Genomic DNA, 19,597 nt, shown 5'->3' on the forward strand with positions numbered 1-19,597 from the left:
TCCTTGGTGGCATAGATCCAACAAGGTACTGGAAACGTTCCTCAGAGAGTTTGGTCCGTATTGACATGACAGCATCAAGCACTTCCTTCAGGTTTGTCGGCTGCTCACCCATGATGCCAATCTCCCATTCCACCACATCCCAAAGGTGATCTATTGGGTTGAGATCTGGTAACTGTGGAGACCATTTGAGTCCAGTTAACTTACTGTCATGTTCTAGAAACCGGTTTGAGTTGATTCCAGCTTTATGACATGGCGCCTTATCCTGCTGGAAGTAGCCATCAGAAGATGGTACACTGTGGTCAGAAAGGGATGGACATGGTCAGCAACAATACTCAGGTAAGCTGTGGCGTTGGATCCATGCTCATTTGGTACTAAGGGGCCCAAAGTGTGCCAAGAAAATATCCCCCACACCATGACATCACCACCACCAGCCTGAACCATTAATACAAGGCAGGATGAATCCATGCTTTCATGTTGTTGATGTCACATTTTGACCCCACCATCTGAATGTGGCAGCAGAAATCGATATTCTTCAGACCAGACAATGTTTTTCTAATCTTCTATTGTCCAGTTTTGGTAAGTCTATGAGAATTGTAGCCTTAGTTTCCTGTTCTTAGTTGACAGGAGTTACACCCAATGTGGTGTTTTGCTCATGTAGTCCATCTGCCTCAAGGCTGGGCATGTTGTGTGTGCAAATAATAAATAGAACAAGTATTTATATTATATTACTTTCATTTTCAAATGTTTGTTTTTTTCTGTAGGGGAAGGTCTATTTCAGAAAAGACCAGATTTCTTATTTTTCAGCTGCTCATTTTGGAGATCGCCACAAAAAATCTTCCAAATCCATTGAATCTTTTCCGTTGCACCCTCCACCCCCACAGCCTCCCTCAAATCCTCCTTGACTACCCCCATGAACCTTCTCTTTGGTTTCCCTTTTCCAGGTAGCTCCAACCTCAGCATCTTTTTACCAACATATTTCTGTCCTTCCTCTAAATTTGTTCCAACCACTGCGACAGACTGGTGACCTGTCCAGGATGTACCCTGCCTTCGCCACAAGTGGCTGGGAGAGGCTCTGGCAGCCCTGTGACCCTGAAAGGGAAAAAACGGTTGAGAAGATGAATAAAAGAATTTTCAAACCATCTCAGACAAACTAGCCTGCATTTATCTTATAAATATCAGACATGAGCTGTTCGTCTGATGGATCCTATCCATTTCTGATCCCATCCATCCTTGTCACTCCCAAAGTAAACCAAGGCCAAATACACACAGAACCAGCCTATATGCCATGTTTCTTTTCCACATTTTACCCTTTTTGGTTTTCAGTGTGCTCTGGACAATTACGATCACTCAGACATGTTTAATAATTTCGCTGTGGTCACCTAAAATATTTCACCGCCCACTGTCAAGAGAAATAGAAGTTGGGGCGCAGAATGTAAAAAGTCATCTCGTGAAAATTACCTGACACTTTTACCACATTAAGGGTTTATTTAGGCTGGGCACATTTTGTTTGAACCAGAGTTCATTTTTTCCCATGATCTGGAAAATTTTCAGTCTGAATAAACTCAAGCGGACCCTGGTCCAGGACCAGGAACTGCTCTTGGACCCATCTTTTGAGGTGGTCTTGGTTTCAATCAGACTGAGCTCCGTGTGGCCCTGAGTTACCTCAGCCTGAAAACTGGATGAATCGCGTCCCCATAGAAAATGCCTTGCTTCCTTTTCCAGCACACTGAAGTCAATTCAATTGTCATTTTTCTGCGCTATGTTCATCGCCATGTGGGAACCAGACATCCTCAGGAAACCGTTATTGGTCCGTCTACATTTTTGTGGAAACCACTCTCTCCAGTTAGGAGTGAGCACGTTAGAAGGCCACACCCCTTCCACTGAAAGTGGGCTCAGGAGAATCTGTCAATCAAATGCTTCAAATGTTTGACGCAAGGCCACCTACTGTTATTGAGGCATCTGATTGGTCAGTTTATAACTTGGATAACTTGCACTACAACAAAAATATTATGGAACACAAAGAGAATTATCAAGAACATAGTAATAAAAGGTAGAAGAGCAAGAATGGTTATTCTGACCAGTTGAATGACTGAGTAATAGCTGTGTATTTTTTATTAGAAGTCTATGGGATTTCAGCTTCTTGGGACCAGTGCGTACTTCCTGTTTGGAACGCGCGGTAGGAGGGGTTGCTCAGTCCAGATCTCATTTACTGTCAATGGTCGGACTAGGCTCTGTGCTTGGAGCAAAACAACTGGACCAACACTGCCACTGTAGCAGGGCGTTACAGGATGTTAAACAGAGAAGGAAGGAGGCAACCATAAGTCACGGACAAACAAGAAGCAACAATGAGACACAACTCATTGAAATGTGGTGGGACGAATGCAGGCTCATTAAAACGTGAATGATGGGAGCTGATTCACGATTGGCTGGGAGCTGCTGTTGACAGCACTTGCTGCCAACTTGGGGAGAGAGAAAGTTTGCATGTTTTCCTCATGCCTGCATAGGTTTTCTCCGGGCACTCCAGCTTCTTCTCACTGTCCAAAAACATGCTTTGTAGGTTGACTGGTAACTCTTAAGTGTGCAAGTCTGAGTGTGTGTGAGACCCTGAAAGAGGTATAGCAGGTTAAGAAAATGGATGGATTAAAATTTAGATTTAATATTTAGATTTGACATTTGAAAGTACATTCTCTCAAGTCACAGATAATTATTTTTGTGATAAATAGACAAAATGTTACATTCAAGCAGCACATATGGAAAGAAATGTCTAAAATTGTCACGTAACTTTCATCAAGTGTATTTTTACATTCACCATCCCAAACTGGGGCTTACCTGATCAATTTTAAAAGTAGACTTTAATTGTGCATTGCTGCATATTTAGATCTATTTTGGATTATTTTTTTTCAATATTAAAACAGAGAGTGATAATTATGAGGCCAGAACAGTCTCACAATTCAGAAATGCACATAGTCTGTGTCACAAGCGCACACACTGTAATTTTATGCCATTGTCCAATATAAATTAGGAAATGCACACCAAAGATTTCACAAATGTACACATTGTCACAAGAAGAGGCAGACGGCTTGATCCAAATGCAGCAGGTTTATTAGCTCAGCTAAAAGTCCACAAAGCTAAATCAGGCTCAAGCAGGCAGGAGTCGATAACAGGCAGACAGGGTGGTCAAAATTCAGCCGAGGGTCGGGGCAGGGGGCGGGCAGGCAGCAGGCGGCAGACCAACAGAGTCAGGGTCAAAAGACAGAAGATCAGGTCCAGATATGACGCTCAGTAATGAAGGCAGAGTGGCACAAACAATCCTTTGCACTGAGCTGAGCTCAGTAATAGCTCAAGTATGCTGTGGTTGATTGAATGAATGAGAGTCAGGTGTGCAGCATCCAGGAAGTGTGGCTAGAACTCTGAGATGGTTCCTGCTGGTGAACAGAGGGGAAGTACTGACTTCTGACAGACGCCCCCTCCTGTGAGTGACTCCGGAGGCGAGGGGCCCTCCCACGCCGAGGTTCGACCTCGAGATTAGGGTGCTTGCCTTTCTGGGTGGCATCGGTGGTAGTCGTTGTTTAGGGAGCAGCAACCCAGGAGTGTTCTTCTTAGACCATACCCCTCCCAATCCACCAGACATTGAAGCCGACCCCCCTGGTGAATCTAGAGAATCTAGGATCTCCCTGACAAGATAGGCCACCTCGCCATCAACCATCAAGAGGGGCGTGCTGACATCAGAGGGTTTGGACCCCCCATCAGGGGGGTGAGATGTGGTATTCAGAAGGCAACTGGAGACGGAAAGACGCGGGGGGATCTGTTTGATTATTTGGAATGGATCCACATACCCAGGACTGAGCTTTTTGCAGGGGCACTGCAGCTGAAGGTCTCGGGTGGAGAGCCAGACCCACTGACCAGGAACCAGATTGGGACCTTCCCATCTGCTCCGGTCAGCCTGCACTTGGGTTCGGTGGACGGCTTGCCGTAGCTGAACATGAGCCGCCTCCCACGTCTCCTCACAGCGGCGGAACCACTCGTCCACTGCTGGCAGCTCTGTAGATTCTCCTGACCAGGGAAAGAACGGAGGTTGAACCCCCAGTACACACTGAAAGGGGGAGAGGCCTGTGGCCGTCTTTTTAAGTCCTCCAAACTATCTGTAAAGGCCCTTGACCTTGGTCGGGAAACACAGAAATGGGTATCAATAAAAGCTTTTATCTGTTAGCTCCCGTGTTCACACAGGACAAGCGAGGGAGGGGGGGGTTATTCCCTCCTTTTTTTTTCTTATGTTTACTGGAGCATCTCCACCACCTACTGTTGGAAGAGGCTTGGAGAAAAATCTTGAATTGGCGCAAATCTCGTGAATTTTGTCCCAGGCTTTTTCTTTTACAGCTCTCTTCTGCTACATCAAAGACTTGGTGTCAGATAATTTATTTAGACCATTTATTAATTTCTACTTCATGATTAATTTTCAGACTGTTGGAACTTCTGTGATGTAAAAGAAACGCCATTGTCACTACCAAATCTGAGTCCCTGATTGGTCATAGTTCAACTTGGTTTAACCTTCACCGAGGGTTCAATGGACACCCGCTTTTTATGTAGAGCCAGAAAATAGTTGTACAAACTTGCAGAGCAATGCGTGAAAACGAGAGTTTTGAACCCGGAAGCCGGAAATGCACGTTTACATGCGTTTACACAGACTTTACACTGGAAGTGGCAGCTTGAACGCACGTTGCAGAGAACGGTGTCAATGAAGGATATCCTTATGTGTCAAAACAAATGTTCTCCTTCCTTTCACACAGAGGATTTGAACTCCCATCTTACGGCTATTGCTCTCAAGACCAGCTTTCAGATGTAGACAGTAAAGTGTAATCTTGATCAATGTTTCAAGATGTTTGACAGTGAGTACAATAACCCGATTTGTCAAGAGCAGAACTCAAAGATACAAAACATATCCCACTGAGACAAATTCCCACCTTCAATCATTTTCTTTTTGCAGATTTGTCAAAATCTGTAACCAGATAAACAGGCTTATCTCTCTGGGATGGAGTGGATCAATCAGATTCTGTGGCCTGTGGATGTCAGCCTCTCCCCTTTAGTATAAAGCTGCTGGATGTTGAAAGGAACTGGAACAGGAAAAGTGTAATAAAGTGTCATACAATTGGTAGAACAGGTTTGTTATGCTCACATAAAAATGCCGGGATCTCTAGCATGCATTGGGGCGGTTTATGGCCGAGTGCGAAGCGGCTGGGATGAGGGTCAGAACCGCTAAATCTGAGGCTATGGTTCTCGACCGGAGAAAGGTAGTTTGCCATCTCTCAGTGGGTGGAGTGTCCCTGCCCCAGGTGGAGGAGTTTAAATATCTTGGTTGTTCACTAGTGAGGGAAGACCGGAGTGTGAGATTGATAGGCAGATCGGATCAGCGTCCGTAGTTATGTTGTCGCTGTGTCGGTCCGTTGTGGTGAAGAGAGAGCTGAGCCAAAAAGCAAAGCTCTCAATTAACCGGTCAGGAGCTGTGGGTCATGACAAGCGGGTGAAATGAGCTTCCTCCTTAGGCTGGCAGGGCGCTCCCTTAGAGATAGGTGGAGAAGCTTGATCACCCGCGGAGAGCTCGGAGTAGAACCGCTTCTCCTCCACATTGAAAGGTGTCAGTTGAGGTGGCTCGGGCATCTAGTCCGGATGCCCCCTGGACACCTCCCTGGAGAGCTGTTCCGGGCATGTCCCACTGGCTGGAGGCCCCGGGGAAGACCCAGGACACGCTGGAGAGACTACGTCCCTCAGCTGGCCTGGGAACGCCTCGGGGTCCCCCCAGAGGAGCTGGAGGAAGTGGCCGGGGGAGGGAAGTCTGGGCATCTCTGCTTAGACTGCTGCCCCCACGGTCCCAGATAAACGGAGGAAGATGGATGGGTGGTGGTTTTGTGTGCTTGTGAAATCACAGTTTGAGATATTTGAGTGTGTGTATTTGCCTGCCTGTACACGTGTGTCTCCATTGAAGGACAAACTATCTTGAACGATATGGTAAATGGCGTATACTTATATAGTGCTTTTCTACCTACAAGGCCCAAAGCGCTTTACAGTCACAGACCCTTTCACCCAGCCACACCGCCTTGGGCGTGCAAGGCGGGAATCGAACCTGCACATATGCGATCATGGGTCGACCGCCCTACCGCTGCACCACGGCCGTCCCACTGATATAGTTTGACCAATATTTTTTTTACACCAAAATTTTACCATGTAAATCACTGTATCCTTGGTACATGGCAGGCGTGTCCAAAGTCTGCCAAATGTGGCCCACTTTCAAATTTCCACCCGCCTTCATGGTCCTGCCATAAAATCATTAGACCTTCAGCACTTTCTAAGAAGTACAATTTCTTGAATTTGATTTGCTAAATTACGTTATTAGCCGTTTTAAACCTGTGGCAACAACCTGTAGCAACTTGACCTTTAGAGCCTCATGCGCCGAATAAGAGGAGTGGATTTATTGGTGTCGGTGATCAAAATCACAGTGGTTTGTAGTTCTGAATAAGATAACTATTTGTGTTTTTTCCCCTTTTCACATGATTTAAATTTAGAAGTTTACAGTGAGCATTTAAAGCTCAGGTAACTGCCTACTCAACCAAATGGTAGAGCATCTTTAGAACCCAATTAATGTGTTTCCACCAAGGCGAGAAGCAGCAGAAAAAAAAACATTTTTTAATTATTTTTTCTTGCTTGGTTAGTTAAAGCCCTGAGGACAGGACTGGGACATGGGAAACCAGGGGGCGCAATGAGCTTCATCCAGTGTGGGTCCTTAGCATAGACTATAAAAACAGTTTTTCACTTAGGTAAGACACTTGACGCTACTGCCTTCCTATATAGCTACAAGGGGGCCAATATCTCGGTCACCCTGCCCTGTGGCGGCCCACAGCCCAGTTAAAATACAGGGTTGTGTCAGGAAGAGCATCCGGCGTAAAAATTTCTGCAAAACTATATCTGCGGATGAGTGAAGGCTAATGTATTTAGATAAAGCTCTGGTCCATTTGAGGAAATGAAAAGTATTTAATTGCAAAAAAAAAATAAAAAATCACACAGTTCATTTCTATTTAACGTTATAATGTTTCAAAGAAGGCAGGCCAAATGCCCGCATTACATTTTTAAGCACACCAAATTTAACCCTCTTTGCAAAAATTCGAGACACCCCTGGAATATGGTGTACATTCTTTTTTGTTTGTTTGTTTGCTAACAAAATTCAAAATTACTCATTTTTTCCATTTGAAACATTCAAATCCAAAAATATGAAGCACCATGGCATTTTACAAATAGAAAACTAGAACAAAGTCTAAGCAGCAGTTGAAAACAATATAAAGTAATAAAACTAAGTAATATGTAATCAAAATAAATAAAACATTGACTTATAATGCCAAACTAAAAGAATTATTGCCTTTGTTTCTTTTAATTTTACTTGAACATGGTGTACGTGTGAATGCAGCCACAGCGGGAAACAAAGAGCGGAACGTTTCATAAGGTTCCGTGTTTCCGGCGGCCCTGTTACAGCGCTACAACATTCGTAGACAACCGTTCAGACTTTAGCTGTGCGTTTAATTTGGCACCAACAAAACTGTTGCAACTTAGCCAAAATAGACGAACCTGTTTTTAGCACAAATTGAATTTGTGGGGTTCGTATTGATTAAATTATAAGAATGTTCGCGGGGCTGTCTGAGCTCGGCATTTCAAACGGGGATGATCTGAAGGAAACACTCACCAACTGTACGGAGCCGCTGAAAGCCATCGACCAGTTTCAGGTAAACAACAACAACAACGAAAAAATAATAGCACAAGATAGAGAATAGACGGGTTCTCTATCTTGGCGGGACGACTGCACATTATGTTAGCTTGCATTGTTCTGCATTTTAAACATTTTTTGTGATTAGATAAGTTTTCATTTCTTCAGAGCAAAATATAGAACTAAAATGACTGAGTTTCATATTTGAAGACCAAAAATAAAATTATGAAAATGTCTGTCTGGAGAAAAACCTTTTTCTAAATCTAAATTAGACAAATATTTATTCTATTAAAAAAAAGCGAGTGTGGTTTTGATCAGAAAAACTAAAAAATCTGAAATTTGGCCCTTAAGTAAATGGCGTATACTTATATAGCGCCTTTCTTCCTACAAGGACAAAGCGCTTTACAGTCACAGACCCATTCACCCAGTCACACACACATTCACTCACACATTCACTCACACATTCACACACTGGTGGCGGCTCCAATGAGTTTTGGGTGTTTTTAACGTGTTCTTGTAGCATTTTTCTCATGATGGAGGACATAGAAGTGCATTTCAAGCACTGCTGGTGCAAAGCTATCAAGTTAGGTTTGGGTTTTCTCCAAATAAAATTAAAATCTTTTGACCGATTGAGGCCAGATTATTGTTCATTTGCATTTCTTTTGGTGGTTACAACAATCCCTCACCAGTTGTTGATGTCTCATGTCATCACAGATGGAAAATGGGATTCTGTTGCCAACACTCCAGTCTGCTCTTCCTTTCCTGGACCTCCACGGCACTCCGCGGTTAGAGTTCCATCAGTCTGTCTTTGACGAGCTCCGTGACAAGTTGATGGAGCGAGTTGCTGTTATTGCAGATGGCAAGGAGGAAGATCGGTACGTTTTCAAAAGAAACTAGCTTTTTGGTAGAAGCGAGGTAAATGGATGCTGAAGTGTTGTTGTACCTTTTTTCAGGTATGGAAAGCTGGAGGAATTGCTGGAGAAGAGCTTTCCGCTTGTGAAAATGCCGTCCATTCAGCCGGTGGTGATGCAGGTGCTGAAGCATCTGCCAAAGGTAAAATATTATGCTACAAGAGGAATATAAATATATCTATTATTTTCTTATCGAAACAAATTGGATACATGGACACTAATTATAGAAAAGCTTCATAAATGTAAGTTTTCTGTTTTTATTCTGGAGCATTTACAGCTACATTTGTCTCAATATTTTAAACTATGCAGATAATACTGGATATAGTTTGCTATGATGCATGCATTACAAAATAGTCTCTTTAAAAGGGCCCATCTAATGCTATTCTAAAGCCTTTCAAGTGAACTATTTCCATATATATGAAAATATATTACCTTTGGCCCATGAAAGAACAAACATTTATGAAATATTAGTCATTTTCACCGCTCCTTTTCCTACCCGGAAGAGAGAGGACTCGATCTCTGAGGCTCCGCCTTTTGCTCCTTGTGGGTGCCGCCCATTTCATGACGTCCGCCTAGATTTGGCGTCGGCAGTGTGTCTGAGTTTCATCCACGAAAATAAACAACATTCAAACTTTTTCAAAGATGGATGTGCACATTGTGCATTTAAAATGAAGCAGTTTTTGCCAAACATTGCTAGCTCCAAGGAGAGAGTGTGTGTGTTAGCCGAGGGGGGGCTGGCAGCACCGACTCTTCCTGGAAGGGGCTGTTCCTCACTTATTCTATGAATGCCAGAACCCACTTGTTTTCGTGGGTTTGGAGGGGCTGGTGCTCAGAGAGTGTGTTTTTAGAGGAATCCTCAGAAATGTGTGAATGGATCAAAATACTAAGTTGGGGTTTTTTTTTTTGTGAGGAATTAACATTATATTACACTTAAAAGCTCAAAAAGTTGATCTCTCATGATATAGGTCCTTTTAAAAAGGTGCACCCTGATTCTTGATCCTTGTCTTGTGTGCATTCAGTTGAAGTCTTCCATTTCCATGGTTCCCAGGGAATTTCTTTGTTTCCTTCATCTAATTTGATATCTTTGGAAAACCAAATGTTTTAGCAAAAGGCAAAAAAAGCTTTAGCTAATTATTGTTTTTTTCTGCTGTAGGTGCCAGAAAAGAAACTGAAGCTGGTTATGGCGGACAAAGAGCTGTACAAGGTGTGTGCGGTGGAGGTCAAAAGGCAGATTTGGCAGGACAACCAGGCTCTTTTTGGGGACGAGGTCTCCCCCCTTCTAAAGCAGTACATCGTGGAGAAAGAAGCAGCTCTCTTCAGCAGTGACCTCTCCATTCTGCACAATTTCTTCAGCCCTTCTCCCAAAACACGACGCCAAGGCGAGGTGAGGGATTATTGTTTTTTTTTCGGATGATGTCTCTCACAGTAGACATGCACCTTAAAGGCCCGTACACACCGGGACGAATTTCGCGCGCGATATTCGCCGACGTTTAACGCCTTGTGACTAAACAAAGGGCACCAATGTGAGTGTGCACACCGACGCGAAAAAACGCCAGGCGTAAAAGCGTCATTTTTTTAAAAGCGCCTCGGGTTCGTTTTTTTGGTCTGACGCGACGACAGATGAGAATGGCGCTTTTGCACACGTGTCTGGGGCTTCTGAAGTTACAGTAAAACACAACCTGGGGGCGCTCAAACACAAAACTGCCTTTCTGAGCACACATACCAGCAAAGAAGACAGACGGCAAGTAGCGTCTACACTGCCGCGGAGAAATAATGACAGACATTCTAAAATATTCCCGAAAACGCTCATGATACATTTTCAGCTCTTGTACCAGTCGATAAAACTCCCCATGTTCTTCTCTTCTCGTAACTATGGGATGTACCCAAAATCTGCGTTTTTTTCCGGCGTCTTTCATCATTCAACAGAACAATAATTTCTTCATCGCTGAAACTGGAGCTTGAGCTACTGATGCTTGAAATATTCATGTTTTCTTTGTTTGATTCTGACAAGCGCGTAAATACTTGCTCTCTTCTTCTGAGCGAAAAGCGACTTTAAGGAGCGTAAAGTTGTGCAGCACCACCTTGTGTACAGGAGTATTTCTGTTTACATTAAGCGCCATCTAATGTCAGGGAATGAAATTGCATGTTCACTCGGCTCACCGTCAGCGAAAATCGCCTGGGTGTGAACACAAAAAACGTGGCGAAAAACGCTGGCGAATATTCGTCCCGCTGTGTACGGGCCTTAAGATGAAGGCAGACCTAGAGCTGTGTCACTGCGGTGATGAACCAGCAGGGTGGCGCGCTGTCGCGGTCACCCCCCACCCCCCCAACACAAAATCCTCCGGCGGCCGGTTGTGTCGTGCACTCAAGAACGCATGCAACTCGTAATGGAAATGAATAGCTAGAACATACATCACAAACTCTGTGATATGACAGATAATAGTAAACCAACAGTGCCGCAGATTTTTTTCCAATCACCGAGCTGCTGTCACCACCGCCCCCACGTTAAATTTGCGCCCGGGCAATCGCCCGTATTACCTGTGCCTAAAACCACCACTACTGCGTGCCTCCCCTAGCATCGCGGCACTATTTGAGAAGCACTGTTCTAGAGGGTCACACACTTCTCCATATTTTAGTACTATATGTATGTAGTATGTGCTTCTAGATGCATTTCTGTATCATGTTTTTCTTGAACATGTCGAAGGTGGTGTTGAAGCTGACTCACATGATTGGGAAGAATGTGAAGCTGTATGACATGGTGCTGCAGTTCCTACGGACGCTCTTCCTACGAACACGAAACGTGCACTACTGCACTCTGAGGGCAGAGCTGCTGATGTCTCTTCACGACCTGGACATCAGTGAGATCTGCTCTGTGGACCCCTGTCACAAGGTAAGGGCCCCATTAGGTACGCAGGATGAAGTCCCAGAATTCTGCATGTTAAGGCTACCGTGATCTGGGCCATCTCCATTGAGTTTTGTTGCAAAAAATCGATCCGATTGTTTACATCGCCTCCTCATGTCTGCGCCTGACGTCCGTCCCTCCACAACGCAAGTTCTATTTCCAGTCCACTGAGGCATCGATTTCCGATCCCAAGAACCAGGAAATAGGTCTGGGTTTCAATATAAAAACTTTCAAAATAAAGCTTCATATAATTTGATTTAATACTCAAGGTGACGTGCCCACGCAAGAGCGCGAGTTCACACCGCAGATAACACCGGCATTCATTTCCGCCATCATTTATGACCCATGCATTTCAGAATGACTCAATGAGGGGGGAGGGGGCACAGGGCCTGACTGCCACCGTTTTGGATGAACTACTCGACATGAGGGTAGACAGTCCCTTGTGAGACGGCCCCCCCCCCACGAGCCGCACCGCAGACGGACCAGTGTAAATCTGCCGTGAATTCATCTGTTGGGATTAAATCTGCTCCCACAGTTTACTTGGTGTTTGGACGCCTGTATCCGTGAGAAGTTTGTCGATGGCAAGCGAGCAAGAGAGCTGCAAGGTTTCCTAGATGGGGTGAAGAAAGGACAGGAGCAAGTTCTTGGGTAAGAGGCAAACACCTTATTCAGTCTGATGATTTCTGATTTAATCAGGAATAAACACAGTTATAAATCTGTTTTTACTTTTCAGGGACTTATCCATGATCCTCTGTGATCCATTTGCCTGCAACACCTTGGCTTTGAGTATCATGCGGAATTTGCAAGAGCTGCTAAGTCAGGAATCCTTACCCAGAGTAAGTGTAGCTGCATTTTTTTAAAACAACTACTAATTAAATATTGAAAAAATGCAAAGAAATAATCTAAATCTAAATGTGACACCTGGATAAATTATGATGCAAAACAAATCAAAAGATTACATTTGATCAGCCATGTTGCTATGATGATTCATTTGAGAAAACCTACAGATAATAAATATAAAACTGTTTTCAATTATTATGTGCCCAGTAAACATACACACAGTCGCAGGAACAAACTACTTAGGTCCATGGCTGCTTAAAAGGAACAGCCCTTTTGCACATGTCCATGCATGTTCACTGCACCCACGTTTAATCATGAATGAACGCCGTTCCACAGGGGAATCCCAGCATAAAAAAAGACTAAAGTTCTGTCAGTAACTTCTGTTTAGTGAAGCATCACACTGTGTCATATCACACCTTTAGGTGTTGTGAATAAAGACACTCCTATTCTAGCAGATTTAAATGTGCCTGTTATAGTGTTCCTCCCCCAGTTCATCCACAATGGACGAGCTGCAAAAAGTGTAATCCTCTCCTCTTCTAACAGAAATCATAGACATACCATTTGTTAATTTGACTCCATTCACTCTGTACAACCCTATACCCCATGTTTTAGTTGCAAACTTGATGCAAACTAGGAGGAAAATCTTCAGTTTCTTCAACAGATCAGTGGAGGCGGTTGCAGAAGGGATCAATTCCTAGATTACATCTCTTTTTAAAGATATATATATAAGCAAATTTCATAACAAACAGCTGAATTTGTGTTGGTAGCTTTCTTATAACACAAGGCCATTACTTTTTAAGGTTTGAAGGTTGCTTAAGGTAATGTCCCATTTGATCACTTTGTTAATGTGTGTGTGTTTGTGTTCAGGACAGTCCAGACCTAATGCTGCTGCTCAGGATGCTGTCTCTGGGTCAGGGAGCATGGGACATGATTGACAGCCAGGTCTTCAAAGAGCCTCGTTTGGTGGGTAGAAGTTTCCAAATCATCACTGGGGATTTTCAAAACAAAAAGACTAAAACCTAAGGAGATCTGCTGCTGTTTAACCATTTTCATTAGAAGGCAGATAAAGTTTGGAGCATTTATTCATCCATCAGCCTTTTTTTATGTGAATAATAATGTTAGAAAGTATCCCAAACTCTCCATGGCGGTGACATGTTTATGTTTTGTGTGTCGCCTCAGGATTTAGAGGTGGTGACCCGCTTCCTGCCTGCAATGATGTCTGTGGTTGTGGATGATCACACCTTCACTGTGGAACAGAAGCTTCCCAATGAGGAGAAGAGCTCGCTAACGTACCCCACAGGCCTGCCAGATGCATTTAGCAGGTCTGATAGGAGGAAGTGTTGATATGTTTGAAATCAGACACAAGAAGAGGTCGACCAATATGTTTGTTTTTGTTTTTTTCCCGGGCCAATACCGGTTATTGTTGGTCAAAAAGGCTGATAACCAATATTTGGAACCAATTTACAGTAAAGGTTAACAGACTGGCAACAAAAATTTAGATTGATGCAAACACCAGAAATTACCTTTGTTTATTTAAAAAACAAGTAAATAAAAAAAACAAATAAATATCTAGAAGTGCAGGCTCAGCATCTTTTACATAACCAGTTTTCTGAAAAACTTTAATGTAAATAAAGTAAAACTTCAACATAAGTTACTGCAATTTTCGAAAACTGTCTAGTCAGCCACCAATTGTGTAAGTTATCCCACTAAAAAAGATGAGAGATGCCTGTAATTTTCATCATAGGTAAACCTCAACTATAAGGGACAAAATGAGGGAATAAAGTCCAGAAAATCACATCGACTGATTTTTTTTAAGTATTTATTTGCATATTATACAAGGCTCTCCGGATGATAAACTGCAATGTCGTTTTATGAAAAAAATTAGACTTTCTTTTTGTGAATAACTTTAAATCTACAAAAGCTGTAAGTTAAGGTCAGAAAACACAGAGATATTCATTGTTTGTAATTTGTTGTACATCATCTTTACCCTTTCATTACGTTTTTTGCTTTGCCTTCCTACATAAATATTGTTATGTCATGTGTATATAGTAGAAAAAGACTTTATTGAAATGCTTCATAATAGTTGTCGTTAAACGGCAAATGTGGAAGGTATTCATGAACAGTTTATCTCCCCGTGTAATCATCATGGAATTTTTCCTTTGGTGAACTTTTCGTAACGTTTCTACTCTGAATGTGTTCTCAGATACTTGCTAAACAACAGAGTGGCGTGTGAAATGGGTCTGTACTACGTCCTTCACATTGCCAAACTAAGGAACAAGAACGCCTTACAGCGCTTATTACCTGCTCTGGGTGAGTGCTTTGTACATTTCTTTAGACCCGTACACCCCCACTGTGCAAAGGAATGGTACATTCCTGCCATCCACCAACAGATTCTGCAACTCATCTGGCAGCCATGATGCACATGGAAAGAAGAGTTGTGCCTGTAGATTCTTCTACCCTTTATATTTTGTATTTATTTTATTTTATGGTGAATTTCTCTACGGTATTAATAAAGTTGGTCTCAATCTTCCGTACTCAGCTGCTTTTGAATTCTATGAAATATGGTCAGAATCAGTGACTGCATTGATTCCAACATCCTCTGGAAAATGACTCTAAAATTCTCACAATAACAATTTCTCAATCAGTGGAAGCATTTTAAATCGAAATGTGGGATTCACACTCTTACTTTGATTGATGCATAAAGAGATGTGTGAGGAAACTGTTCTTTCTAGATAGCACTGTAAAAATTAAGGTTAAAGGTTCGTACCCACAGTTCCCTGCACACAGAGATAAATGAATAATGACTCAGAGACAGTTACTTTTTTGTGGAAGTTTTACTTCGTACAAACACGAAGGGGACAGACAGATGAACATGGTGCATCCAAAGTCTGAACAAAAAAAGGCAGGGAGATGGGCTTTGTATATAAATCCTGTATTTCCATATTCAGAAGATCATCCGATGGACAATGATGTGAAAATCACACCCACAGGTTGTTGCAGGCTAGATGCTCGAAGGTCAGGGAGCTTCAAATGTCAGATCTCTCACAGACATTTACCAGAGCACAAACACCAGCACACACAAAAAGGAAAAAGGGGGGATGAGGAATGCTATGAGACAATAGTCTTGGCTGTGCTTTCTTCAAATGTAATATAATTTTCAGATGATAATACAAAGTGAATCAAGTTTAAACCATTAGTGTAATAAAAGTAAAAGTTAGTGTAATAAAAGTAAAAGGGAGTTTCTAACTATTCTGTTTCTAATAATTCTTAACAAGATGAAACATTTATCTGAAGAATGCTAAATAATTGTGTTCTTTGATTTTTGTGCTATTTTGCAAAAGCCGTTTTTTTTTTTTTGCTGGTTAGTTTACATTTTAGGAGATGTTTTAGTTTAAATTGAAAAAGATATTCATCTGAGGATATGTATTTCTATAAATCTGAGCCAGAAACTTGAAAAAGCTTTGCTTGGTTGGGTTTTTCCCCACAGTGGACTCCTACAACGACATGGCCTTCAGTGACATCTTCCTTCACCTTCTGACTGGACACCTCACGCTGCTTTCAGATGAGTTTGGATCAGGAGACTTCTGTTCAGTCGTCTTTGATGGCTTTCTTCTAACGTCTTTCTCCAGGTTTGGTTGTCTTGTGCTCATTTGATCATGTGTGCCACACATTTATTCTTTTATTATCTGATAAAGTGGCAAAACAACTATTTTCCAGCAAAGAAAACGTTCACAGACACGCCCTTCGCTTGTTGCTGCATTTGCACCAGAAAGTGCTGCCATCGTACATGGAGACACTGATGAAAACTCTTGAACCTCCAAAGCAGGTTAGTGTGGTGTCTGCCCTCAGATTAAAAGACGTTTTAGTCCGTTGTCTGTATGGGAGGAGCTCTTTTTATTCTGCTGTTTCAGAACGCCTTTGGAACAGGCCTCCTTACAGGCAAGCATCTCATCTAGTCAACTTTATGTCAGGATTTGTTGCGCAAGAAGAAAATGTTCTAAACAAATGCATGTTTTTGATTGTCTGCAGTTACAAGCGCAAAATGTCTTTGAACTGTGTACATGGGCCCAGAAAAATGTCATCTGGTTATAGCACACGTTTACATACGCCACACTTTTGGTCAGAATAAATCATTTTGACGTGCGCAGAACTATCTAAAATATCGGAAACAGCCGTAGAAATAAAAAATAGTGAGTTCTGGTATTAACCATCAAAGCTGCGGCATAGAGCGAGATGATCTTCTGTTATTTTTGGCATGATTATATTTTAGGGCCTGTTTCACTTATAATTTTCTAAACATGTGTGGCCAGTGCTTTATTCTTGGCGGAACAGAGCCGGAAGACGGGTTGGGTTTAGACTAATACCTGCTAAACAACATTTAGCCGTGGATGAACTTAAATCCATGTGGGTAATGCTGCAATGTGCGTCTTGGCTGCACGTAAATATGTGAGAACACTTTATTTTGTCTGGACATGACTGTAAACACAAATTCACATGATTGTTTACACGGTTTCTCAGGACTCAGCAATTTCTGCCTCTAGCTTACACAAAGCTGCTGCTCTGCTCGGAGAGACACAGTTTTCCCGGGAGACACGGTTCTCCTGGGTCCGGCAGCTCGCTCACGTAGAGCAGCGGTCCAAAGCTTCCTCTGGATCGCACACCGTAACAAAGCACCCTCCCCTTCCCGCAGTTGGTGCATAATGTCGAAGTGGTGCAAATATTGGGATTCATTTTTCAAACGGTTGGCTCTTCTGTGAATTAAAAGGGTCACCATCCATACATCACTACCAAATTCAAGTCCCTGATTGGTCAAAGTTTGACCTGGTTCAACGCATATTCAGTGGCAGTGCTTTGTTTATGTTGAGCGCGGAAACGGTTGTAAAATAATTATGTAGCTATGTGCGAATATTGAATATAGGTTATATTTTCTCTGTTGCGTCTCTTGTCTGCCCCCTCCCCCACTTTTAATAAAAATATGAATACATTTTATTTAAAAGCGCCTTTCAAAACACCTGAGGACACTGGACAGGTTCAAGAGTAAAACACAATAAAATCACAACATGTTAAAAACAATAAGTTGAAATCATTAATAAAATCAGATGGTAGAAGATGACAGATAAACAGATGAGTTTTGAGTCTGGATTTAAAAATGGAAAAGGAGTCACTGTTACGGAGGTCTGGGGGGACAGAGTTCCAGCGCTGGGGAGTCGAGCGGCTGAAGGCACGGCTCCCCATGGTGTCCATACGGGCCGGAGGGACGGAAAGCTGAAGGCAGGAAGAAGACCAGGGAGAGCGAGAGGGGGTGTTGATATGGAGGAGATTAGAAAGATAGGATGGAGCCAGGTTATGGAGGGCTTTCAACGTGTAGAGAGGAAGTTTAAATTGAATCCTGAAAGCTACTGGAAACCAGTGCAGCTGCTGGAGAACGGGAGTGATGTGATGGAAGGAAGGAGTTCTGGTGATGAAGCGAGCAGCTGAATTCTGGACCAACTGAAGTTTATTCAGAGTTTTCTTGGGAAGACCAGAGAGAAGTGCAGGGCAGTAGTCAGGCGAGAAGTGACCAGACGATGAACTAAAATGGAAGTGGGGTGGACGGCGGGGGAGGGGCGGAGACCATTAATATTACGTAGATTTTGAATGGCTGGTTTGTCCTGCCGCCTCCGTGGCGAGTACTTGTCTTTGCTCGTGGCGTCACAAATAATGTTATGTTTTTGTACTTCCAAAATTAAACTTTTGACGTCCCTGGCAAAAATGGACGCCGGTGTTACGATGCGTTATTGCGTGGGCACGTCACCTTAAGGTTATACGTTTTATTTTGAAAGTTCAATGGAGGTTTTTATTTTGAAACCTGGACCTGTATCCTGTTTCTCCTGCTTTTTGCCCCAAACTTGACCCATCAATGGAGTTGAAATGGAACTCCTGCGTAAAGCTTGTGTTGCGCTGCAGAGGGACGGACGTTAGACGCAGAAAACAACTTTCTATTGTTTTGTGTCAATCCACTGCAGACCGACCAGTGCAAATTAGAGATGAGGCATAAGTGTGAACCAATTTTAGAAAGATCCTAGAGCACCAAAAGAATAAAATAAGCAAATATTAGTCTTGACTGTAAGAACAGGTCCTCTGGACTCTTATTTCTGGTGTATTTTTAATTTTATGTATTTCCCATACTGTTGTTGATTTTACTATTAATGTTTTGGAGCAGATTTCTTTCCATAGACGGATAAAGGGAGCAGCCCTTGCAGTGTGTTTTGATGCTTTTTGCTTCATTTTTCTGAACATAGTGCAGCGAGCCACTGAAGGAGCTCTACACTCAGCTGACAGAGAAGCTGGAGGCTCACAAGAAAAGCCCCCCGCCTCTAGAAAAATCTCCATCGTTGGATATGGGGCTCCATCCTGTGGCCGTGACCCAGAATGCCTCTGTTCCGACCACATCCGTCTGAGACGCAAGGAACTGTAGCCGCTGTTTTCTCTGTTTATTTTACTGTTTCTTCTCATTTTTGTCTGGATGTCATTTTTTTATGTACCAGTAACTGAAAATGTGTTTTGTAATATTAGTACAGAAAGGATGTAAATGTATTTACAAAGACATGGTTTTAAAGCTAAGTTGTCACTTTTAAAACATTTGTCATGTGACAAAACCTTTTGTCCAGAACAAAATTGTCCTTAAGACGTGATATAGAAACTGATCATTCCTTCAGTTATGGTAACAATGTGGGGAAAGGTCCTTTTAATGGATGTCTACTGTGAGAATTAGTCTGGGTTTGTGACATTCTTTTCTGTTTGCTTTCTGTGGACACCATGCCAGACATGGGGATTGTTTTTCAAAATAAAATATTAAGACTTTTCTGATTTTTATTTTATTTTTTGGATGTTTAAAAAACAGGTTTGAAAACCCCAAAGGGTGACTGGAAACTTGTCAGGGGACAGAAATAGAAAATTTTTATGTTTGTAGATTTTGACTCCACCTTTTTTCATCACGGCCTTTTTCATCCACTACCACCAGTTCAAGACAAGAAAAAAAAATCCCGCTTTTACTGTGAGAAACAGAATGTAAAAAAAAAAAGTTTACTGAGCCATTATTTGTAAGGGATTCTCAGCTGAGGAACAGCTTTGTCTTCACACTTCTGAATACTTTTACAGGAAAACATTTTGCTCGAGACAATGTAACCCTTGTGCTATACTAGGAAATTTAACATT

General features: G+C 42.5%; 1 protein-coding gene across 1 annotated transcript; it reads left to right on the top strand.

The window, feature by feature from the left end:
• The first annotated feature begins 7,488 nt into the window (after window positions 1-7,488).
• nelfb (negative elongation factor complex member B) lies at window positions 7,489-19,244 on the top strand. Its single transcript, XM_004075938.5, has 13 exons — window positions 7,489-7,766; window positions 8,462-8,622; window positions 8,701-8,800; window positions 9,812-10,042; window positions 11,363-11,548; window positions 12,096-12,208; window positions 12,294-12,396; window positions 13,268-13,363; window positions 13,580-13,722; window positions 14,604-14,710; window positions 15,888-16,029; window positions 16,118-16,226; window positions 18,682-19,244. The coding sequence occupies exons 1-13, from the start codon at window positions 7,665-7,667 to the stop codon at window positions 18,838-18,840; spliced, it is 1,752 nt and encodes a 583-aa protein (XP_004075986.1). The 5' UTR covers window positions 7,489-7,664; the 3' UTR covers window positions 18,841-19,244.
• Window positions 19,245-19,597: the final 353 nt, after the last annotated feature.

The sequence above is a fragment of the Oryzias latipes genome, chromosome 13 (genome assembly GCF_053564925.1).
Source record: "Oryzias latipes strain Hd-rR chromosome 13, Olatipes_Hd-rR_3.1".
NCBI classification, from domain to species: Eukaryota; Metazoa; Chordata; class Actinopteri; order Beloniformes; family Adrianichthyidae; genus Oryzias; species Oryzias latipes.

What these genes read in the sequence shown, in the direction of transcription:
- nelfb (XM_004075938.5), top strand. Translation starts at nt 7,665, where the DNA reads ATGTTCGCGGGGCTGTCTGAGCTCGGCATTTCAAACGGGGATGATCTG. An exon ending in GATGGCAAGGAGGAAGATCG is followed by an intron (nt 8,623 to 8,700) that starts GTACGTTTTCAA and finishes ACCTTTTTTCAG; the next exon opens with GTATGGAAAGCTGGAGGAAT. An exon ending in TCTTCAAAGAGCCTCGTTTG is followed by an intron (nt 13,364 to 13,579) that starts GTGGGTAGAAGT and finishes GTGTCGCCTCAG; the next exon opens with GATTTAGAGGTGGTGACCCG.